We start from the raw sequence: 25,531 nt of genomic DNA on the forward strand, positions 1-25,531 counted from the left end.
ATTTAAAAAATGCAGTAAAAACGGTAATAATGTAAAATATTTTCACAATTGAAAATAACTGTTTACTTTTTGTGTATGTGTTAAACTGTAATTTATTCCTGTGATCAAAGCTGAATTTTCAGCATCATTACTCCAGTCTTCAGTGTCACATGATCCTTCAGAAATCATTCTCATATGCTGATTTGCTGCTCAAGAAATATTTCTGATTATTATTATTATTTTTTAACCTTAATTTATCCAGGTAAACTGTTTGAGAACTACTTCTCATTTACAAAAATGACCTTGCCAAGAGGCTACAGAAATAAATAGAAACATTCTGTACATAGTCATACACATGACACATAGAACAAGCAATTAAAATAAGAGAAAAAAAAGAAAAGGAAAAAAAAACGAATAAAGTGCTTAAGTCTTAAGTGCAATGTCGCTTATATTTTTGTGGAAATCGTGATACTTTTTTTTTTTTTTTTAGAGTTCTTTGATAAATATAAGAAAGTTCTTATTTGAAATAGAAATCTTATGTAACATTATACATTTCATCACTGTCACTTTTAATAGATTTAATGCATATTTACTGAATAAAAGTATTAATACCTATAAAAAATGTAATCTTTCTGACCCAAAACCTTTAAACGTCAGTGTTTAAGTCTGCAAACATGCTCTTTTTTATGCAGATAAACACGTACTATTGCTCATACTTACAATTATGTTACTTGAAACCCGAACCAGAGAACAGAAATCATAGAGACTGGTGAACACTTTTGATTTGAGTCATTTGGAAACCACCAAGAAACCACCCAGAGCAACACCATAGATGGTTTCACCATTGTTTTTTTATTTATTAATTTAAGTCTAAACGCTAATGTACACCTGAGTAACACGGGTCATTATGTGTGTGTTTGCATGTGTGTTGTATAGAGGAATATATAGATGTGGATGATGAGGATAAGGATGAGGATGATGATGATGAGGATAAGGATGATCTTGGCTGGCCATCAGAAGGTCAGGTATATGTTGTGTCTCATGAACAGGCATGGACGTCTAAACTAATATCTCACCCTCTCTAACCTCTAAACCAATGGTTGTGGGTTTCTTTTGGTGCCACACGGGTCACTTGCATTTATGAAGCATATATGCATAATATGATGCTTTGAATATGCCCGTTTCTTTTACAAAGGCATGCTGATAGCTTTCCTGAAAAATAAATTATGGTGTTAGGGCCGGTTCACAGAACGTGTTTTTTGTTGTTAAAAACGGTCATTGGAGCAAAAAAAAAAAAATAAGGAAAGTGATGTGGTTTTTAAAAGTTGAAATTTTTGTAACTTGAGCACCAAGTTTTTAAAATGACGTGTCATGTGCAAGATGCTGGAAGAAACGCGAGACGCCTACGCACCGGCTAAAGACGTCCGTCTAGCGTGTGTTTGCATTGAAAAACAATGGATAAGTAGTGCAGTGGAATGGAAAAACGCGTTCTGTGTGAACGGCCCCTTAGCATGTTTTCCTGGGTGACAAAACTGTTGAACATGCTATTCTTTAAATAAAAAATTATTTTAACAGTGTCCTGTTATATATGTAGGTGCGACAATTTTGTTGTGTCTAAATTATAGAATTTAAAAATAGAGATCTAAACGTAGAGAATTTTAACTGGCAGTCTACCCTAACATCAAACCCAATCACGATTGATGATACTGACCAAATCTATGTATACACCTCACCTGGATGTGGAAAACACACACACACGCACGCACGCACACGCACACACACCAATGATGAAAGACAGCATAAAAAAAAGGTCAGGAAATGTGCTGTCCTGAAATAGCAATCAAAGCGTTAACGTTTCTATACAGCAGCTCTATAAACAAAAAGTCACTTTCAGAAATAATATAGCAAGATATTTATTTTTGCACTAATAGGTATACAAACAGTCGAACGCCACCTGTCAATCAACTTGCATGTGTGTGTGTCAGTTGGTGAGGTGATTGTATTTTTTGCACATATCGTTATGTAAACCGTGAAGTAAATGTCTATTGAATTCACATAAAATGTTGCATCTCCTAAAGATTCATTACTGTTCAAGTGATTGTCTATAACGTTTATTTACGTGTTCCTCTATAGAGCAACAGACGGTGGTCTTACTGCCAAGATCCCCTTCCACATCCAAAACTTATCTCCCCATCCCAGTAGACAACTTGGAAGAAGAGTATCGGATACGCTCGGCCGATGATGGGAAGCTCTTCCGGGAAGAGTATAATGTGAGTTGTTTCGTGTGCATGTAAAGATTGTATTTTAAAAGAATATTGATCATGGTTAGAGATGTCAAAAATACAATAATATTGACAAGAAAAACACTCATGACTTCCGTAGCTTTAATAAGCCCTTCAGAATCAAATATGAACACATTTATGCCTAATATATATATATATAATTCAATGCAGTGAAGACAATCCTAGTTATTTAATTGAGAAATCATTGAAAATAGAATGTCATTATTTTAATATTTAAGTTAATATTTATTAATTGATTATAGTAGCATGTTTCATAGCAGATTAGCTTTGAGATTTGTGAAATTTCATTTTATTGGTAATTTTTGTATCAATTATGTCAAAATAATCAGAAAATTGCAAAAATAAATACAAAACTAGATCCCGTCTGCAAGCGGCTCATTATTGTTGTTTACACTGATTACATCACTCATGTTGCTGAAAGTTTTTTTGTGTTTAGTGGGAACACTGGGTGGAGAGATTGTTATTTCGCTTGTGGCTCGTAAAGAAGCTGATGGTGCATTATCGTGCTGTTATTAACAGAAACGCTCCAGCGCATTCATGTGGATCAGCAAATATCCTTCCACATTTGCTGATGGCTCAACTCCTCTCATTTCCCACTGAGATTTACTGGAATTAAGATGTTCAGGAGTCATCAGGCATTGACTCATTCGAGAATGTCCCTCTCTCCTGCTTTTAGACGCATGATTCAAGATTCACAGGCCTGTGATTCAGGAACACACTGAATGAACCATGTGAATTTTCTGTCCCATGGAAACGATGTTTATGCTCAACAATCTTAATGGCCACTTAAACTATTTAAGTTGGAATGGAAGTGGCTCTGCTGGTCAAACAATGGCCTATACATACAGGAACAAAGCGTCAGTAATATCATTCATTTTCAGCAATAACAAAATGACAAGTTTGGTGGGAATTTGAACAGCATGATCAGGTTTACTCAAATACACAATTCTGTAAGAATGAATGTGTTGGGTAACAATTCAAGTGCAATTTAGTTAAATGAAATCAAGTCATTTTTTAAGTTTAATGATGGGTGAATATCTCAGGTGCGTGATCCACATCCAGTGCATTTGTGTAGAGACAAGAGAGAGCAACATACACAAAAAACACAATGCGAAGTTTCACAGCATGTGCTAAGTAATTCTTTTAATTATAATGCAGAAAGCTTACAACATCTGTTATTCCCAGACAGGCGGCCATCCAAGTCCAAAAAAAAAAGCTTTATTTAACAGGGCATCCAAGATCAGATGTGCTTTGGGTGGTGGCCATTGGTTTAGTGTTGTTAACATGTTATTTTGTATTGTTGACAGTCAATACCAGGGGGTTCGAAGCAAGGAACATGTGACGAGGCCAATAAAGAAGAAAACAAGGAGAAGAACCGATATCCAAACATCTTACCATGTAAGAATTCTCTCTTTTTCTCTTTGTTTAAGTCACGTCAAGTCCCCTTTATTTACCGTATATAGCGCTTTACACAATACAGATTGTTTCAAAGCAGCTTTACAGAGATAACAGGATGATTTAATGATGCAAACAGAGTTCATCTCGGCTGTAAAGCAGCTCTAAAAAGAAAATAGTGTCATTGTTCAGCTGAAGTCACTTCAGTTTTGATTCATTTCCGTTGTAAAGATCATAAGTTATTAAATTAGTTAACTGAATCCATAAAGCAGTTCTGCAGAAAACACTGATGTCATTGTCCAGCTCAGTTCCGTTCTCATCCAGTAGTGTCAGTGCAGTCAGATCAATAATACTGTTGAATATTACCAAGTGTCCTGGACTAAGCAAGCAAGAGGCGACAGTGGTAAGAAACCCAAATCTCTCTCTCTCTCTGACCGATGAGCCAAAACATTATGACCAGTCACAGGTGAAGCGAATATGGTTGATCATCTCATAACTAGGCCACACATTACAGTCTTGGTAGATTAGATGGTAAGCAAACAATCAGTTCTCATAATCAACGTGTTTAATGCAGGAGAAATGGACAGGAATAAAGGTCTGAGTGAATATCACCCCCGTATATTTTGATATTAATGATTCATACGAGCGCGTTTGGACATCAGCTGATCTCATTTCTTGTGATATCACACTGAGGTTTTGCCTACCCTCGCCTGTCTAATATCAACTTCTCTAAATACAGCATAGATCACTTTCAGTTCCTTTTGCCCGCATCCATGTCATTCACTCTTTTACTTTTATTTTTAAAATCTTTAGTCTTGTAGATTTGCTGTTTAGAAGTTCAATCACAAACTCACAGAGGGCCTGAGAAGGAGCAATCAAATGTGTCTATGTTTAGAAATAATTTTTTTTTGTCTTTGCTGTTATCCAGATGATCATTCCAGAGTGATTTTAACACCGATCGATGGCGTCCCATGTTCAGATTATGTAAATGCATCATATATTGACGTAAGTGATTTGCCATGCCGTAAAATGCATCAATGCACTGCGATCAAGTTGACAAAGAAATAGTGTTGCAGTCGCGACGTCAAAACCTGAAGACCTATTTCCTGGAGAAATTCCTATGGGTTTTTATAATGTTTTTTTTTTTGTTTATCAGTAAAATAATGACTGTGGTAAACATAAGTTGACGATACTTGGACGTTTTGCTCCACAATGTAAATTACACACACCCATATTGCTGTATTAAGTAACATATACTGCACACACTTACACCCCAAATGTTAGCAACTTGTAGAACAAAACATCCCCAAAAAGTATCGTCAGGTTCTGTTTACTACCACAGACCTTATTATACTTTTAAAATGAAAAACGCCCTTCACGCCTGCAGCACTCTATTGTCAGAATTGTTTAATTTAATTTAATTGTTTAAACATGCATTTCTTGTTCAAAATACAATTCTTGAGCATGAGAAACCGCAATAAACATTTTTGAAAATAAAAAATCTAATTACATTTAATTATGTTGCAAATGATGATGACCATTATCCAAATTGTTATCAGAGCAAAACATTTTGGTAACACTTTACTTAAAGGACAACTCCGGTGCAAAATGAACCTCGGGTGTAATAACACATTGGTACAGACTAAATCGTTCCCTGAGATTTGTTTTCATGATAATCGAATGTAAAGAGTTTTATCTCTAAAAACAGTTTAGCTTATAACGCTAGTATATTGGGCATCGAGTAAGCAAAAAGAGATCGCTAGCTAATACCATTAACAAGGCTCAAATTAGCCCCACACTAACACGGCAGCATAATGAGTGTCCTTACATGCAAACCAAAGCATTGAGAACTTTGTAAGTGTATAGACAGTTTAATAAGAAGATACTTTACACAGACAGTACAGTTAGCGCATACAGACAGCAGCCATCTTGGAAAACAGTCTCGATTAGTCAAACCACGAACACGGTGATACGTGAGCTGAACTGTGACTTGGAATCTCATATGGTCCGTTGTTTCCGGAAGAAAGCACTGAGCGCATAAGAGAAGCACTGAACGCAACAGAGAAAATAAAAAAATAAATATAATTTATCTTATCTTCAATATCTACACATACTGTTCGCTCACCTTCGTGGTTCTATTGATCGAGACTGTTTTCCAAGATGGCTGCTGTCTGTATGCGCTAACTGTACTGTCTGTGTAAAGTATCTTCTTATTAAACTGTCTATACACTTACAAAGTTCTCAATGCTTCGGTTTGCATGTAAGGACACTCATTATGCTGCCGTGTTAGTGTGGGGCTAATTTGAGCCTTGTTAATGGTATTAACTAGCGATCTCTTTTTGCTTACTCGATGCCCAATATACTAGCGTTATAAGCTAAACTGTTTTTAGAGATAAAACTCTTTACATTCGATTATCATGAAAACAAATCTCAGGGAACGATTTAGTCTGTACCAATGTGTTATTACACCCGAGGTTCATTTTGCGCCGGAGTTGTCCTTTAAAGCCTTTATATATAGTACTATATTATAAAAGTATTTTTAATGCATTAATAATGCCTTGTAATGTACATTATAATGCATTGTATGATCTTATGAATAATTATAACCACAGTTATAATACATTATAATACTTTTTATAATATTCATTGTTACGCCTTTAGAAAGTATAATGCATTAATAATTGATTTCAGAATCTACAAATATTATCATGCATTTTACCTTTGGTTACAAATATTTATGACAAACATAAAGACATAAAGGCTTCAAGTAAAGTTTTATCAATTTGTTCACCCTGGTTTGCCATAATTGCATGATTTCATTAGTCAAAAAAGTTTAAAGTGTTAAAGTTATTTTTTTTAAATCGTGGTTTCATACGCTGTTTCCCCAGGGCTATAAAGATAAGAATAAGTTCATTGCAGCACAAGGTGAGTGCATCTGAATATAAAAATAAGATTTGGTGAGCAGTCACACGTGTGTGTGTGTGTGTGTGTGTGTGTGTGTGTGTGTGTGTGTGTGTGTGTGTGTGTGTGTGTGTGTGTGTGTGTGTGTGTGTGTGTGTGTGTGTGTGTGTGTGTGTGTGCTTTCAGTAGCTACAGTCAGACATAATTAAACTGGATAAGATGTGTTTCCTCTGTTTCAGGTCCGAAACAAGACACGGTTGCAGATTTCTGGAGAATGATATGGGAACAGAAATCAGCCACTATTGTAATGCTAACCAATCTGAAAGAGAGGAAAGAGGTGTGTATCCTTTTTTTGGATTTCCTTGTTGGTCATCAGACCTGTAAATAAATCTGATGTCAGAAAGCTGCATAGCATTACATTTGCTGAATCGCAAGGCTTCTTATTGCTAAATGTAGCAATTATTAGCATTATATTACATATATATGCATTTGGTTGATGCAAACGTTTTTTTCCCTTCGAGTTGAAGTGTACAACACTGCACAGGCTCTCATACTTATGCCAAATTACATAAAAATAGGCATCAGAATATGAATACAATCACGTTTGAATAAATCTATTCAATTTCAAATCAGTTCCTTTTTCATAAAGCTAATTTGTTGACCATCATGGAGTGTGTTCATTTCGATGGCCTCTGATGTTCAGGTGTCACAAGGCCTTTTCCTCTCCTCTCCGTCACGGCCGTGAGCATCTCTGGAAAGACGGATCAATGAGACACAGAACGGAGAGGAGATTAAAATCAGCTTTGAGTAGGGCTTGGAATCGATGATTTTAATAATGGCTGATAAAGCTCTCTCTGGCTTTAACCTAATTAGTCTGCAAACTCTCATTAAGAGAGATTTATCCTCCGCTCTCGGGCTGGATAATGCTGATTGACAGACGGGCTGTTTTAAGAGCTCAGATTAGCATCGTGGTGTCTTAAAAGTCACCTTTACTACTCTAATGCACTTACAGCTGTTCTGTGGCAGTGTTAGATAGATTTACTCTACAGGATTGGCGTGTAATGCGTTTATGTTTATCTACAGAACTACATGTTTTGACTTTGTGACGGGCTCTCGCTTTTATATCGATTAGAAGAAAACTTTTATGGCACTGTTTTCTTGCCTTTTTTTTTGTATTGTGAGTGACTTTTTAACTTTCATTAATAGTATTAATAGACTGTTAATATTACTATATTAGTTCATGTACATTCAAATAAAAGAAATAAACTAACCTGAATAATGGTAGCTGTATTAGCAGCTATATTTGTACAGGTTAGCAACATTTTTGTTAACTTTACTTATTTATTTATACATTATTTAGAATTAAGAAAATATATTTTACAAGATTTTTTTTTTTTAAATAATACTAAGATTAAAAAAGATTAATCAAATAATGGTAACTATGTTAGCAGCTTTATTTTGTATTAAGAAAATGCAGTTGAGCAGCATTTTTATGAACTTTGTTTTTATTTAATATTTATATACTTATTTAGTAAAAGGAAGAAGAATATTGAATTAAAATAAATAAAGAAATTTTATTTTAATTGTATTTTTTTTACTATGAAAGCAATGTAGGTTAGCAGCATTTTAATTAATTTTGTTTTTATTTATTTATTATTTATTAGTACATAAAATATTGAATACAAATAAATTAAGAAATAATATAAAATAATGGTAACTTTATAAGCAGCTATATATTTTTTTCTACAAAAACAACGTATCTTTTAATTTATTTATAATTGTCACAATTATGTTTATTATGGACTTTTAGTTTGCATTTCATCAGTTCCTGCTTTCCATTGTTCATTTCCCCACTCCTCCTTTGTTACCATGGTCATTATGACTGTTGGGTTAAAGAAATAAGCTAACAAATAATGGTAACTACAGTATATGATTATCTTATTGTGAATACACTGTTTTTGTCTGTAGGATAAGTGTTATCAGTATTGGCCTGATCAGGGATGCTGGACGTACGGTAACGTGCGTGTCGCTGTGGAAGACTTTACAGTACTGGTGGACTACACGATACGCAAATTCTGTGTGCAATATGTAAGTGTGAATACACTGAAGTCATCTTCATGCGAGCTGTAGATGAAATGTCTCTTGATATTATGGATAAAGTATTGGTCTTGCACTTTATTCTATGTTGCCACAGAGATTTTGTGTTTGTGACTTGTGAACAGTTTTTTTTTTTTAAGTGCATGTATATGTATCTTTGAGAACACATTCCTTCCTGTGTGTGTGACCACAGCAGGCCAGCGACGGCACCAAAACTCCCCGTCTGGTCACGCAGCTTCACTTCACCAGCTGGCCTGACTTCGGCGTTCCCTTCTCGCCCATCGGCATGCTCAAGTTCCTGAAGAAGGTGAAGCAGGTGAACCCCTCGTACGCCGGGCCCATCGTGGTGCACTGCAGGTGGGTGTTCTTTCAGCATGACTCTTGTACTCTTAATATCAGGCGAGAACTAAAGCTGTAGAGTCACACTTCTTGCGTGAAGAATGATCATTTAGGTGTGAAGTGCGACCAGTTTTGGTCTGCAACCTCATCATGCAAAGATGCACAAAATTTTTTTGACCTTGTGTCGTATTCTCTGTTTTATAATGATCAGCTCGAAACTTTCATGTCACTATTTTTTGCCTTTACTTTGCATTTCAAACTTTTGAGCGATTCTCAATACATTACTATACAAGGTAATGCACATACAAAATAGCTTCTTTTCAGAAATGTTCGTTTAAATGTACAATATTAATATGTTAAACAATATTTCATGTTTTATTACTTGTTAATGAATCAATATTAATCAATAATCTAATGAAAAAGTGATATTATACTATATTGTGTTCAAAACAAGACAATGAGTATAGAAAATAAAATGAGAAATTCTATAATGATTTATAACATAATTTTAATGACTTGTTTTTAAATAATGTAGGAAAATCATTTAAAATAATATAATGAAAACTATTTAAACCATCACAATAAGTAATAAACTTAGCATTGCGGCGGCAACATTTGCACGAGCAAAAACACCCACATTTACTTCAGAAAGCTAAAATTGCTTTTATGTAAGCAATAAGGTACGAGAGGCTGTGCTGTATCGTGAATAAGTAACGGCTGGAGGGCGTTGTTAGGCACGACGCGAAGCGGAGTGCCTGCAACCCCTTCAGCCGTTACTTATTCACGATACAGCACTTGCCTCGAGTACCTTATTGCTTTTATAAAACGGTTGCCACACAATAAAAATATTAAAGCCGAAAAATATGTATCTATGCAACTTTCATGAAGTAAAATCACTAAAAGCCTGCCTTCCGCTGGAAAAAATAGTCCCGGAACGTGAACAGCAACAGAAGTTACATATATTATTTCGCCAATAGATGGCGGCAAAGACTGTCTTTATGAGTGAGTGAGTGAGTGAGTCTGTAGAGAAGGCTTTTGAAAGGACTCGAACTTGTGATCACGGAGAAGACAGACGCAACTGACAGATGACTAACGTTATGCACGGAAAACCCCATGACTGTTAAAAGGACAAAATATGCAGCGGACATTCAAACGCATTTTTTTATTATGAATATAGGACTGACCTGAAGGAAAATGCTACGTCTACTGTAAATGCAGGTACACTCGCTTACTCGATCTCTCACAATGCTCTGCTCTAGCTTTAAATGAACAATATCAATGAGATGAAACATCTGTTTAAGTTGCTAAGAGTGGTTGCTAGGGGTGTTGTGTAGTGATACATAGAACCGTTGGGTGAAGCGGTCATAGCCGTGTTTTATCGTGAATAAAGCACAGCTATTGACCAATCAGAATCAAGGATTGGAACTAACCGTTTTATAATTTTTATTAAACAGTGCTTTAATGAACAAATTGTGTCCTTGTCTTTAAATTAATTCAATTACAAGTAAACGTTTCTCAAGGATAACAAAATTATCTGCTAACGCTGTAAACTACAGCCCTTACTTGCACATTACTATACATTAAAGCTTAACAGCCTAGACTTTTAGCCTAAATGATATAATAATAAGCAACACTCAAATAACAAATTGTATGAAAACATGTAAACTGCACATAAGGCAATTTTTGCATTAACATGTTCTAATTTGTTATTGTTATATAATAATTTACACAGTTGCTGTTATTTTCATGACAACTATTTTAAACATACATTAAATAATCAAGATATCATAAACAGGTTAAGTAAAATATAATATATAGGCTAATATATAGCATTTATTTAGTGAAAGAGTTAGCAAACCAGCAAGCTGTGGACACTGAATGACTTGCCTGAGGTAAATATAAAGCTATGTGAAAAACTAAGCGTTTTATTGACGTATTTCCGCTGTTGAAACACTGATTGAGTGATTACACGAGTTATGATGCCTTTCAGTAAGTATACTGTATCTTTCAACATACCTTCGGGTGTCCATTCATGTTTATTCTGTAACTGAGGAAGAGATGATCGCGCTCCGCGCTGCCGCATGCATACAGTGATATCTGTCACGCCACATCTAAGAGCGCCAAAACGGCATTTATTGTTTGCATTTCGTGATCAAATAGACATAATTTGAAAGATTACACCTTGCTTATTATCAAAAGTAACAAAACACTGAGCTTATTGCGACTATATGTGGTTAATGGTGGTTAGGCAACAGCCCTGTATTCGTTGTGTACACATAACACATGAGGTGCAATGAGCCGGGGCTGGGCGGGGCAGCAGGGGGCGGGGCGTGTTCGGTTCGCCATGAGAGTATCGTGATACGTATCGTGGATGGTGTATCGCGGTTTTTCGGTTCGGTTCAAATATCGTTACACCCCTATTCAAATGCCATAAAGGTCAAAACAATTATATCTGATAAAAAAAAAAAGCTTTATTTTCCAGATTTGACATTTTAAGTTTTATCTTCCTGATCTACATTGCCAAACTTCTTACTTTTACAAAGTAACAATAACTTGCGGAATGATAGTGCTCATTTGAATTTCAGCTTTCGGAAAAAGGACAAATTTTACATAACTTCCATCCACAGTAATAATTTTTGAGAACTTGCAGACCCTTTTGCGTCAGTCATGCATGCATAATTAATTGGATCAGACAATGATAGACATTATTCAGAACAATTAGCATGTGATTTGAATTAGGTGAAGGAAGGTCCTTTCTCACTGCTGATTGGTCATATTCATAAAGTGAATTCATGGAGGTCAATGCCGGGGTTTCACGACACAATGTCCCGTCTGTCCACTCATCATCAGTGTGTGTGTGTGTGTCATAGTCTTGAACGTCTGTCCTCATCCTGTGTCCTAAACAACCAAACGCAGCGTCAGTAATAATGCAGAGCACTTCAGTTCCTGTCCTAAGGCCGGAGACACACTGGCTGCGTGGCGTGAGCGTGGCGTTTCTGTTGCGTGTCAGCTGCGTGGCGGCTGTGTCGCGTTATCTGTGTCTTTGCACACCATGAAGCGTGTCTGACGCGGCGCTGCGTGGCGTTCACGAATACATATTCGCTATATGTGACATAGAGGGAGGGCGCCGACAGACCAGTCTACATTTGGATTACTGTTGCTCTTGCCTTTACAACAACAATTTCAACTTTTATCACGCATCTTCCAAAATCCGAAAAATAGGGAAACATGCGGCTGTCTGTTTATTTCAATAACATTTACAAATTTTGTGTAGCTTTAAAGAGCCTATATTTAGCCTACCTGATGTTGGACCGTCACTCAGAAGACACACTACGATGTTATTGTAGCCTATCCTAACTTTATATCCTCCTGAGGCCCAGAAAGTTTTTTTCAAAGAATCTTTTTTTTTTTTTTTTTTCATGTAATCACATTGTTAAGAGCATTATAAACAAATGAAAATATATATAGGCTATATTTTATTCATATGCTATGACCTCTGTGGACACCAGGACTCGACTGTTTAAAAAATAAAATGACATGAAATCATATAGGCAAAAATAATGGGATTAAAAAAAAAGACATTTATATCTGAATTTATGTCAAAACCTAGATTTTCAAACATCAAAATGTAATTTATTAATATGTATTCGTGTACAAAATGACATATAAACATCTTTTCCTATACTATTTTGCCTGCAAACGCTTCCAACACGTTTGCGTGTCGCGTGAAAAATAGGCGTCGGTTCTATTTCTAGCATGCACGCGTTTTCCGCGCGGCTCATGCCGCGCCTGAGACGCGCGTGTCACGCAGGCAGTGTGCAAGCTCTAACCTGTTAACATGGGAGCCGAAATAAAAACGGACACGCCACGCAGCTGAGACGCTCACGCCACGCAGCCAGTGTGTCTCTGGCCTAAGGGTTTGTGCATTAGTTCGGTTGATCACTCATGCCCTCTAGTGTTCAGATTAGAATAAGGCGATGGAAAATATGTGTGTTTGTCGTTGTGTTTGCAGATATTTTATTTCTCACTTGCAATTATTGTTAATTAATTTGAAGTGAAGACTTTACGAAAGCTGTTTCATGGTGTCACACACAGAAACAATTTAGAACTAAAAAAATAATTATACAAAAAAATTGCCATGCAGGTTTCACAAAAAAAAAAAAAAAAAAAAATGAATTGCAATTTAATAACATGTTAACATGATAAATAAATAAATAAATAAATAAATAAAAATGTCATATTTCTAAATAGAGTATGTTTTTATATGTCTTAATATATGCAATATATAAACATATATTCTGATAGAAAATTTAATTTTTCTTGTTTTGTTTTCAACATGATAAATAAATAAATAAAAATGTCATATTTCTAAATATAGTATGTTTTTATATGTCTTAATATATGCAATATATAAACATATATTCTGATAGAAAATTTAATTTTTATCCCTCAAGATCATTGATATTTTGATTATTATTTATATTATATGAATTTATATTGTGAAAAACTGGTCCCTGTATGATAGGTGTTTGGAAGATAAAATATTTTAGTAACACTTATTGCATTTATGTATGTTGCATCATAAATGTATTTGCATTATATTATATAATATATAATGCATTATATCCTTTCATAAACAATTGTAACCAAAGGTAAAAGGTAACATAAGTAACTGTGGTTACAATTATTCATGAGATCATACAATGAAATAAGGTGCATTACAAGGCATAATTATTGCATTCAAATACTTTTATAATGCGTCATACATAAAGGCTTTTAGGAAAGTGTTACCAATATGTTTTTTTGGCATATTGTGCACTAATGAATCACTCACAATAAGAGCAGCAAAGATTATATATATGTTGTTGTTGGTTTTGTGAATAATGGCGTCTGTGCTGTGTCTCTGTGTCAGTGCTGGCGTGGGCAGGACAGGAACGTTCATCGTCATTGATGCCATGATTGACATGATGTACACAGAACAGAAGGTGGACGTCTCCGGTTTCGTGTCACGGATACGTGAGCAGAGATCACAGCTCATTCAGACAGATGTGAGTAGCGCATGCCGTTGGTTTTTGCATAATTCCTCATCTACCTACTTCATTTGTTATTGTCATTATAGAAAAAAACAGGTGACTGAAGCAGTTACCTAGAAGTCGTGCATGTTTAACCCTCTGGGGTCCTTCATTTCAGAGTCACACTCAGGACCTTCGGGTCCAAATGGGCCGGAAGGGTGGGATTAATATTTATTTTAAAAAAATCATAATTTTTTTTTACTTGTTTTTTATAATATATTTTTTTTCTTTTTTGGTGTTTGGAGATAATAATAAATAAATAAAAAGATTTATAATTAATATTAATGCAATAATTATGACCCATTTTTCCCCATTGAATATAATATATTTTTTTATTATTTTTTTTTATTTTTTTAAGCTGTATTTCATTTTAGAGTCAAGCCTAGGCCTCATGAAAGCAATTTTTGAAATGAGATGGATGCCATCTGGTGGACAAACTGACCATTTTAAAAATTCAAAGCCCATCTGTAATCTGAATTTATTAGTGTGTATGTGTATAAAAGTGTGTTTGTGTGTGTGTGTGTGGATGTGTCTGTTTTGCATTCTTGATGTTTTATAGATTCACCCCTTCACTGTTGTGTGCTTTTTTTCTGGATCGTGGCTGATTTGTAGATTGTACGCACAAAAAAACTCTGTATTTTCACATTTTTGCCAATTTCCCATTCATTTCCTATGCGGGTCCATTTGGACCCGAAGGTCCTGAGTGGGACTATTTTTTTTCCAACCACTTAGACTATTCAAATCCTGTCCCCAATTTTTTTGGGTGTTCATATACCAAGTACCAACAAAGTCACCAAATTTCGGACCATTCCGATAAAGCTATGATTTAAAAAAAAAAAAAAAAATTTAAATGCTTCGGGTCCATTTGGGCCGAAGGACCCCAGAGGGTTAAAGGTGTACTGTGTGTTTGTTGTAGTTGCAGTACGCATTCATCTATCAGGCTCTGCTGGAGTACTTCCTGTATGGGGACACAGAGCTGGACGTGTCTTCTCTGGAGGGACACCTGCAGAAACTCCACAACACCAATGCTCCGCTTGACCGCGTGGGCCTGGAGGAGGAGTTTAGGGTGAGGATATTTACTGACACTAGTGGTGTGTAGACATGTGTGATGTAAACAACCCCAACATGGATGAGAAGCATGATGGAAGACGCTGGACCATATCATACACCTGGTGCAATGCAAGTGTGTTTCGCTATTTTCAGCCCGACGCAGTTATCATTTTCACGTCCTGCGCCACGTTGTTTAAACAGGAAATATTTAAAGGGCGCATTAGTAATGTGCGCCTATAGGCGGGTCCACAACGCACGTACACTTTGTCCCGTAGATGGTCTGCTTGCTCGCTTTGACTGTGCGCACGAGCAGATCCGTTTCCTCGCTAGAGAAGCGTTCAGTTTTTCCGCTTGCAAATTCCGTCATGTAAATAGCAAATCCGCCATGGCGCGAGCGCAACTGGCTTTTAAAGGGAATGGGAGATGAGACCCTGATTGGTTTATTGCACGTTACGCCCAAAACACACCCATTACTCATATAAAGAATAGGGACAACCCTTTTAGACAATGTGCCGTGCACGCCGACCATTTTTCCTGTCGTAAAACTAGCAAAAGTGGATTTGGACAGGCTCTAAGTGCACTTGCGCTGTGCGCTTTAGACCATGCGCTTAGATTGTTAAAATATGGTCCGCTGAATGAAAAGGCGCTTTCGCTCTCTGACAGTGGATGGCCGTTTTGAACAGCTGCTACTTTCTGGCCACATACACACTGATCCTTTATCTTTATAGTTCTTTTGCACTTTAATCAGTTTGAAACGTGTTTAGTTTATATATTTTATGTGTGTATTGTTTTATTGTATTACATTTCAGAGTTATTTTTTGTATAAGAACAAAAAGATATTAAACCTGTTAGAGGACAGCACTTCAATTCAATATTGTGATAATGCAATAAAACTGTAATAAAAGCTTAATAAATTATCGTGATATGAAAATTTGTTACCGTCGCATGCCTAGTTCTTTAATTGTTGATTGATTTTTTTGGGGGGGGGGATTTCTGTTTTTTTTTTCTTCAGAAACTGACAAACATGCGTATTATGAAGGAAAACATGAGGACGGGAAACCTGCCTGCCAACATGAAGAAAAACAGAGTACTTCAGATCATTCCATGTGAGTTTCAGATCTTCGGCACTCGTGAAGATCGAAAACCCTGAGTGAATTATGCCAGCTAATCTAAAAGACAATGTTAAATAATAGTTGAAGAAAGTTTCGAGGAACATATTTAATGTCTAAGAGTGTAATCTGAATGGACCTTCTCTCCGTCTGCCCAATGCATGTTGTTGTGCTGCTCAGCTTTGTTTATGAGGAAGTTAATCAGAAATCTCTCTTCCTTTTCCTGTTCTGCTTGTGCCTGTAGTTGTAATCGTGAGTCATGCAGTTCAAAACACAGCGTTTATGCTAGATGTCAGTCGGGTCATTTATGTATGTATGTCTTTTCTCATTCATTTTTTTCAGATGATTTTAACCGAGTCATCCTATCGATGAAAAGAGGCCAGGAGTTCACCGATTATGTCAACGCATCTTTCATTGATGTAAGTGTTTAATGACTCTTTTCAAGCGTCTCATGATGAAATGAACATTATTTTCTTTCAACACAAGACCAGGGATACTTGGTAAGAAAGTAAACAGGGACAATTTGAATGTTTTCATTTGAAAAATTCAGAAAGTTGTCTTAGGGCTTGAGTTAGTATTTTGGTTAGTTTGTGACTGGGTCCAAAAATAACTTTTAGCCAATTTACCATCCACAAACATTTCTTACCAGCCATGAACCTGTATTTTACATTATTATATTTTTGTCCAGTGGCATTATTTAGCTATTTTCCCCTATTATTCACACTCCAAGGCCAGTTTATATTTGTATTTTTGATCCTGGTATGTATTATTCATATATATATATATCTCATGTGTTTATGTTTTCCAGGGGTACCGGCAGAAGGACTATTTCATCGCCACACAGGGTCCTCTGTCACACACGGTGGATGATTTCTGGAGGATGGTTTGGGAATGGAAGTGTCACTCAATCGTGATGCTAACAGAACTGCAGGAGAGAGATCAGGTACAAACACACACGTTACAAATCCAGTTGTGCAGACACTCTCACACAACTTTCAAGAATAAATCCTGTCAGCTTTGTCATTTGGAGTGTGTGTGTTGCAGGACAAGTGTTTTCAGTACTGGCCTACTGAGGATTCAGTGACTTACGGGGACTTCACAGTGGAGATTAAAGGAGACACGCTGTGTGAGACGTTCAGTCTCAGAGATCTGGTGCTCACATACGGCCCGGTGAGCGCGCATTATGATCTTATTTGCATTGTCAATGCTAATATTGCATGCATTTCCATTTGCATTTTTTGGTGTACCTTTGGAGTTAATATGTGGTGGCCACTCGGATGAATTGTAATGTATGTTGGTGTGTATGTGTTTTCCTAACAGGAGAAACAGACACGTTTGGTTCGGCACTTTCATTTCCACGGCTGGCCAGAGATCGGAATCCCAGCCGAAGGAAAAGGGATGATCGACATCATCGCATCGGTGCAGAAACAACAGCAGCAGTCGGGCAACCACCCCATCGCCGTGCACTGCAGGTAAAACACACCTTTAACTAGCAGGCTTAGCGTGTGTTCATACTTGTAGTTCGGTTCACTTGATTTGTTTGGTCCGGACCAAAGAAAAACAAACATTTAGTCCTGGTCTGCTTAGCGTTCACATTGGCATTTTGATACCGAACCTAAGGCATAGGGATGTGTTCACAACCTGATTGGTCGTATATTATTACGTACATTTTGCGACAGAACTTACCGGACATCGAAAACAATGCTGTGTTTTGGGCTAAACACGTTGTTGTATGTTCGTAGCATACAAATGATGGTATTTTGACCAGCTGGGAACTCGTGAAGAGCTTATAAAGTGTGTAAAAGAGTCAAAAGAGCGGCAGGAATCCCTCCGTCACACACACACAAACACAGATCTGCAGCGACGAGACGCGGTTCTGACGCCTCTACTGAACTGTGATCGGCAACATCACGACTATGATGAGAAAAAACAGCAATGCTTGAGCATTCGGTCCTTTTTAGGGTCACATCTGGTGACATCATGTCCCGGTTTTGGTTCGTTTACATGTCTTTGGTCCGGGTTGTGCTCATATTTCAGTCGAACCGCACCAGAGTTCGTTTGGAAGCGGACAGAGACTCATCTTTTCAGTGTCTCGGTCCACTTGTTTGGTGTCACCAGGGTTCAGATCGCAGCGTTCACACTTATTCATATGAACCGCACTAACAGAGCAATCGCACCTTTTAATCGAGTTCCTTTTTCTTCCAACCAAACATGCCAAGATGTGAACACACCCTAAAATAAGTCATAGATCAGGGTTTCCCAAACTGGTTTGTCATCCGAACCCTTTTGAGATTAAATATTTTCTTGAAATACCCCCTGAGATTATTTATCAACATGTTCGCATGTTCACAGTTCACTAATGTCGGATAATGTCACAGGAATGCAATTTTTTTCCGTATTTATTCGGATTTCTGTGTTTTCCAACCATAAAAGTATGACCCGCGTAAATCTGAGAAAAAATGCCAGTTGGCCGGTAACTTTTCTTAACTTTCACAATGCATGTGACTCGTGTCGTAAGTGCGTTGTGAAGTTCGTGTGAGAATAAGGCATAACCAAACCTGTCTGCTTCTCCTGTGAGGAAAGCCATACAGTCCACCGTGCTTCTACGCTACTACTCGCGCGAACATCACAATGCACTTACGTCACGTCACAGCGTCCCTCCTGTGAACGCTCGTTTGACAGGAGACCGGAGGTTGAACTTTATTTTACAGTACGTGTACTCGCATGTTATACAGTGTACTTACCTAAGAGAATACTGGGTAATATAAGGTAACTACAGGGCTGCTCAACCAGCACTTTCCTAACTCGACTGTCATGTCTTTTTTTGTTTTTCTTGTGTGTGTATTCTGCAGTGCCGGAGCGGGTCGGACCGGTACGTTTATCGCTCTCAGTAATATTCTGGAGCGAGTGAAAGCCGAGGGTTTGCTGGATGTGTTTCAGACTGTGAAAAGTTTACGAATGCAGCGGCCACACATGGTGCAGACAGTGGTCAGTTCAAACCTTCACACACTTCATATCCACTACCCAGTTACACGCACAACTTCATAAACACAGTAATCATCATTTCTGCTAGAACACTACAAAAAAAATGTGGTAAATTGCTATTGCCACCCTTGTTATCCCAAGAAAAAAGTGTCAAAATGACAGGATTCTAAAAGTGTCTTATGGTCTTTGAAGGCAGTTTTAATTTGTGGATTTTATTATGTTTAATTCAAGTAATATATACTAATTAAATAATAAAAATATAATATTTTGAATGTCAATTTTATATATTAATTAATTGTATTATTATTTAATACAAGGAATAAGTTAAATAATATACATTATTAGTATAAATAAATTGGTAATATTGATTAAATTAGTATGATATTAATGTCAATTCCAAAGTATGAGCAGTTTGGTATAAAGTACAAAGTAATATAAATTAATGAAATAATAAGATAAACGATGAATTAATAAGTAATGGATTAAATTATGATTATTATTAAATTATTAAAATATAAAAAAAAGATTTACAAAACAGTATAAAAGTAAATAAAAATAACAACTGACGTAATTATCATATTTGATAACTGTCATAGTAAATATTTGTAGGGGGTAATAACATTTTCTCAATATTTCTGAATAAAGCGATTTGCTCATTGTTCTTTCTCTCCGCCGACAGGAACAGTATGACTTCTGCTACAGAGTGGTACAGGACTTTGTCGACATTTTCTCAGACTATGCCAATTTCAAATGATCTGATCTGCCTTAAATGTTTGAGTTTGATGCTTTTTTACACGTCAGTCGATCAGGATTTTACACCGCGACTGGAAGATAATTGCGCTCTATTTTGCTATGCACTTCTCCTCAATGTTACTAAATGACCATATCTATCTGTAATATACTAAGGCTACTAAAGTTTTAAAAACTGTACATTGTTCTGTCTCCTTTATAATATATTTAAATGGGTTTATTTTGGTCTTAAATCATCTCTCTGAGGATGGATCCATTCCAGTTGGGCTTCTGTTGTTATTGTAAAATAGTGTTTTGTCTGTTTGTTTGTTCGACTAATTATTTTAATTTTTTATTAAGCGATTCGTGTAGAATTTGTAAAGCTGTAGGTGGTATGTATTTATGCACTGTTGCAGACAGGACATCCTGCGAGATAAAGCATGTATGTGAATGTCCCATGCCATTTTATTTATTAGATGCAGAGTTGTTGTCTTACATTTTATGAAAGATATCATTGTCAAAAAGTTGTTTTATTCCTGTCTTTAACATTGTGCTCATCAGCCATTGCAAATGTGAACTTTTTAAGAACTTTTGTTTCAAAGCAGCAAATACACCCATCACATTAAGAGAGCGAGTGTTACAGAATACTGCTAAAGTATTATTGGTGAGAAAGGCACAAACACATTTTCATGGTTTAACATCAGCAAGAGTTTATATTAGATATGATCTTGCACAGAAACAGCAACTGTATGAGACTCATGACCTCTGACCTTAAACGTCCTGCCTCTGTTTCCCTGAGAATGATGCTGAGAAAAACTGCACAGGTTTTTAAAGCACACACATCACCGATTGTTTGCCTTGCAGGAGGCCAAGGATTTACAAATACATGAACAAATGCATTATGAAATCACATCGTTGTCCTGCGTCTTATTTTTGTTGGGATTATTTGCTAAATTAAGGTTTAATCAGCTATACAAATGCTTAACCATAAGATAGTCAAAATAAATGCATATAAAATAATATAAATGGCCCAATAAAGGTTAAAAATGGTTACAAATAAAATTTTAGGAGGTTTGGTCAACTTAAAAATGGTCAAATTAAATAAATAAAAGACAAATATATAAAGGTTTAATCAACACAAATAAAGAATTTCTCAAATTTCTATTTCACAGCAAAGAAACAGAACCGTTTACGACTGAAACCCTTGAAATGCAAAAGAACCGTTTACTGCAAGAAATGATGCGACGATGTAAATAAGTGCCAGTCAAATTACAGAGCAAATGACCGCAATGCTTATTTCTGGGTAAGAATGGGATTGTAAGGTAAATAACAATTTACTCTCATGGATTCATTAACTTAATTGATTCACTCAATTCATTCAATCACTTTTTATTATTTCAATTAACTTAATACAGGATTGGCTAAGGCAGTAATGTTTTAATGAACGACACTGAGTTTGCATGCCTTCCTCCTTCTGAAGGTTGAATCAAAGCTACTAAATGACTAATATAAGACCATCTCTGGCTGAATGTTCATGTTTTGGACACAACACGAAGTCCATCGAACAGCCAGAGCAAACTTCCCATCAACACACCGCAGCTACTGCCATCTAGTGGAGATGTTTGCTAGTTTGTTTTATTGCCATGAACACAGGACCTGTAGTGTATTATGATGAGCATATAAAACACGTCCAGTGCTACTTGTGTTTCACTTTTATTTATATTTATATTATTATTCATCTATATTATTAATATCATTATATATTATATATGTATGGGTCCAAACAGTAGGCTATAAGGTCAATATTTATTTAACAATGTTTATTTAAAATAATTTGATATTTTATTATTATTACTACTACTACTAATATTATCACGTTTTTCTATTATTTATCTTTAATGTACTTTTTCTTTTTCTATTAATTTTAAATATAAATAAATTATAAATAAAATAGATCCCTTTGGCCAATTTTTTTTTTTAAAGTGTTTATAAATATACAATATTTTATAGAGATACAGAATGACAGAAGATGTGAATATATCTACGCCAAATATCTTTGACAGAACTTGTACAACATACATTGATCGCTCATGTCTGTGCTTCGGTCAGTAGGTGTCGCTGTTGTGTTTATCAATCTGCTCGCGGCTGAGGCCTAATGAGACTTCCGTGAAGAAATGGCTCCTCTCTGGTTACACTCGATTCGGTTAGCAGTTTTATTTTACACAAACGTACATATGCAACAAAGTGCCATGACATTGGATGTATGTTTTGACATCCTGAAACATTTCTGGTAAGTTATGCTTCCTGTTTTTTTTTGTTCAGGTTGTTGGGTAAAAGTGTAGGGAAGAGCCTAACTTTGACTTTCTTATTTAGTGTAATGAGTATAGTAATGAAATAAGTACTTTTTTCTTTATGTATCGCGAAAGAATGGCGAAATGTGACAACATGCACCATAGGTGGAGCCGAGCTCTTAATATGACAGCTTAACATCGGATCAAATCCAAACAATATTCAAGGCAAACTAAAATATTTTGTCACTTAAATACAATAACTTTTTCATATAAAATAATGTCAATTATTTTAATTAAAAATAAACACATTTTTGACAACGAACACACCGCAAAACAGCTATACACACACAGCATACTTTAAACCATAATAATAATTAATAATTTCTGAATATTTACTCTGAATCTTTATGACCTGTTTCCCGTGGTTTCTCGATAAAATTAATAAAAAGTCATCACTAACGTTATAGAATATCATTCTAAGGTGGTGCACATTGTAAGATTGGTGATTATAATAGAAAATAAGCAGATTTGTATCATTTTAAATAAACACTAAAAACAGAACGTACATTTATTTTTCCTATGGTTAAATAAATGTTCAGCGAACAAAGATTTTTAGAAATTTGGCACAATGTTTTCTTTATATAGTGTTTAAATGCCGACTAGTAAATAGGCTACATTAAGTTTTGTCATGCTAGCATGTATGGAAACTTTTAAACCATGATGTATGTTAGCCCCGTTCACCCCTACATGTCAGTTGTGTTTATTCATCTGCTCATTTCTGTCTCGCTGTCCACTCCCTGTGCAAGCTAACATCATAAGTGTAGAGTTTAGAGATTGTTATGCAGTGAAAACCTCAGACTGAGTGTTAAAACTAAGACCTTCCCAATGAGATTGACTCCCGAGCACTTGAGTCCCTCCAGAGGCACACACTCTTCACTTCCAATCCGGCTAAAGATACCAACTTTGGCTCTTACTTTTCTCAGCATGCCTTTGTCCAAAGTGCTTTAATAAATTCTAATTTCATACAAAAGAATAAGAAACTACAGGAGGTTAGAATGAAAATGTGGAATGGTTTCTGCCAAAGCCCAGTAGAGAGACTGTGCCCTAATAGAGCTGGGCATTAGGGGCCGAGCTCTGCCAACATGACTCTCGGATGGGGCCGTGTGTTCAAATGCGGTTCAAAACAAATGAAGCCGTCTCTTAAGATGAGAGCGGATTTAATTTCCTAACAGAGCCAGGTAGTCGCCTGGAATGAATTATAAGGAAGGATTTATTGTTCATGTGTGTGTGATTATGCATATATATTGTGTCTAAATACATGCAGTGTTGTTTCACGACAAGCTCTCAAAAATGTTAAGATTGAACTAGCTGGCTCGTGCAAAAACATTTATTCCCATTTGAGACACAACAACCAACACACACATTTAAATCAATATAATGAATAGCAAGCTAAAATAGAAATTGGATGTAAGATTTTATTGTAAGGAAGGAAATGTCAGTGAACAAATTTGATTAATCATCTTATTTATGCAATACACAAACACATCACAGATGTACAGTATGTTATTAACCTGTATAGTTCCTGCTTATCATGCTGCCGTTACTCTCCTTTTATCAAATCACACTTCAGTTGCATATGGTGGTACTTTGCTGTTATTTTCCCAAATGTGAACGGGGTTGTTGAACTCCAAAAAGTAGGCTAGTTCATAAGATTTTTGCAATATATTCTACAGTATATAGTACATCCTGTACAGTACAGACCCGTGCTTTGGCTTCTGAGAAGTTGGAAGTATAATGCATGAATCAATGCAAGTTTTATGGTAATTTTTGTCCTTTTTAGAGCATGACAGTATGGAAAAAAACTAAATATGCCATGTTCACTTCTTGTAAGATCCAATGGGAGTTATGCGCAATAAACTTCTGTATTCTGTAAAACTTTTTTTTTATAGGCTTCTTTAAATAGAGTTGTTTTACTGAAGATACCTTCAAAGGTGCGAGCAAAGATGAGCATAACCGATGTCCATCGCATATGCAGATTGATGTTTTTTTTTTCTTCTCACTAACATTTAGATATTTAAATAGAATAAAAATAAACTAGCTAGCTTAGCTGATTACCTTAAAAGTCCAGATATCACCGTCAGTTTGTTCTGCCGTTAACACTGTCATGCGATGCAATGAGACCTGTTTTCCTGTTTAATCATGTGATGTCCATCATTAAGCCTATTGTGTGTGTGTGTGTGTTTGTATGAGCCAACCCAGTATCTTATGATTTTAGAATCCGGTTAACCAGTTGCATGCATGCATGGTTTAGTTCTTGGTCTCTGGACTAGTGAGTTTCGTTCTGTGTTTTGTTGTTGGTGTATTTAGAGAAACATCTTCTTGTAGAGGTGTGGAATCGCATTGTGATTCTTCATGTTAACAGTTACTTTTTAGTGTTAGGTGTTTTTACATTGATGGTGTAAAAACAACATAGTTTATAAGTGCATAATTCCATTTTCAGACACACTCGCAAACTTCCCTAAGCACTTTCCCCCTGGCAAGTGGACCCTCGACCCTCTCGATATTGACAGAGGGAGCGAATCTACGTCACGACTGCATCTACAATCTACACTTCAGGCAGATCCATAGACCACAATGCAACACGATTGTGACTCGCACTTAATTTACCCACAAGTTATCCAGGGCTTAGGGGTTCCGCCAGTAATGGCCACTCGTACAACTTAAAGGAATAGTTCACTTTGAAATACATTTTTGGTATGTTTTAGCTTACCTCAAGGGCATCCAAGATGTAGGTGTCTTTGTTTCCCCAGTGGTTTCAATTTTGATATTTTTAGGTCAAACCGTTCTTGTCTGTCAGTGATATAATGCAGGTCTATGGTCACCACCTCAAAGAGCATGCACAGAGAAGTCCAAATTAAACATGATTTAATGACTCGTAAATGTAAGTACACAATGATGGCCTAAGACACGAAACGAGCGGTTTGTGTGAGAAAACGAACAGTATTTATATCATTTTTACCTCTTGTAACGCACAGACCGGAGCGCCCGCGCCCTCAGATCACTTGGACGTGGCTGTGGTTACAAGAGGTAAAAACGATATAAATACTGTTCGTTTTCTCACACAAACCGCTCGTTTCGTGTCTTAGGCCATCAATGTGTACTTACATTTACGAGTCATTAAATCATGTTTAATTTGGACTTCTCTGTGCATGCTCTTTGAGGTGGTGACCATAGACCTGCATTATATGACTGTCTGACAGACAAGAACGGTTTGACCTAAA

At 36.2% G+C, this 25,531-nt stretch overlaps 1 protein-coding gene across 4 annotated transcripts in view; it reads left to right on the plus strand.

The window, feature by feature from the left end:
• ptprea (protein tyrosine phosphatase receptor type Ea) overlaps nt 1–20,869 on the plus strand; it is a 37,396-nt gene extending 16,527 nt beyond the window's left edge. For 2 of the 4 annotated variants that reach the window (XM_056258073.1, XM_056258075.1), the window contains 16 exons: nt 2,113–2,249; nt 3,590–3,680; nt 4,606–4,682; nt 6,566–6,602; nt 6,818–6,915; nt 8,547–8,666; nt 8,869–9,032; nt 13,927–14,062; nt 15,003–15,152; nt 16,149–16,242; nt 16,588–16,664; nt 17,054–17,188; nt 17,290–17,415; nt 17,566–17,717; nt 19,098–19,233; nt 19,910–20,869. In XM_056258073.1, coding sequence (XP_056114048.1) covers nt 2,113–2,249; nt 3,590–3,680; nt 4,606–4,682; nt 6,566–6,602; nt 6,818–6,915; nt 8,547–8,666; nt 8,869–9,032; nt 13,927–14,062; nt 15,003–15,152; nt 16,149–16,242; nt 16,588–16,664; nt 17,054–17,188; nt 17,290–17,415; nt 17,566–17,717; nt 19,098–19,233; nt 19,910–19,984 — 1,805 coding nt within the window. In that variant the 3' untranslated portion in view covers nt 19,985–20,869. Of the gene's footprint in view, nt 1–915; nt 1,000–2,112; nt 2,250–3,589; nt 3,681–4,605; nt 4,683–6,565; nt 6,603–6,817; nt 6,916–8,546; nt 8,667–8,868; nt 9,033–13,926; nt 14,063–15,002; nt 15,153–16,148; nt 16,243–16,587; nt 16,665–17,053; nt 17,189–17,289; nt 17,416–17,565; nt 17,718–19,097; nt 19,234–19,909 lie in introns of all 4 variants that reach the window. The other 2 variants (XM_056258076.1, XM_056258074.1) reach the window with 2 other exon arrangements.
• Nucleotides 20,870–25,531: the final 4,662 nt, after the last annotated feature.

Source organism: Rhinichthys klamathensis, unplaced genomic scaffold, assembly GCF_029890125.1.
Source record: "Rhinichthys klamathensis goyatoka isolate OS25496 unplaced genomic scaffold, OSU_Roscu_1.1 h1tg000148l_1, whole genome shotgun sequence".
In the NCBI taxonomy this organism is placed as follows: Eukaryota; Metazoa; Chordata; class Actinopteri; order Cypriniformes; family Leuciscidae; genus Rhinichthys; species Rhinichthys klamathensis.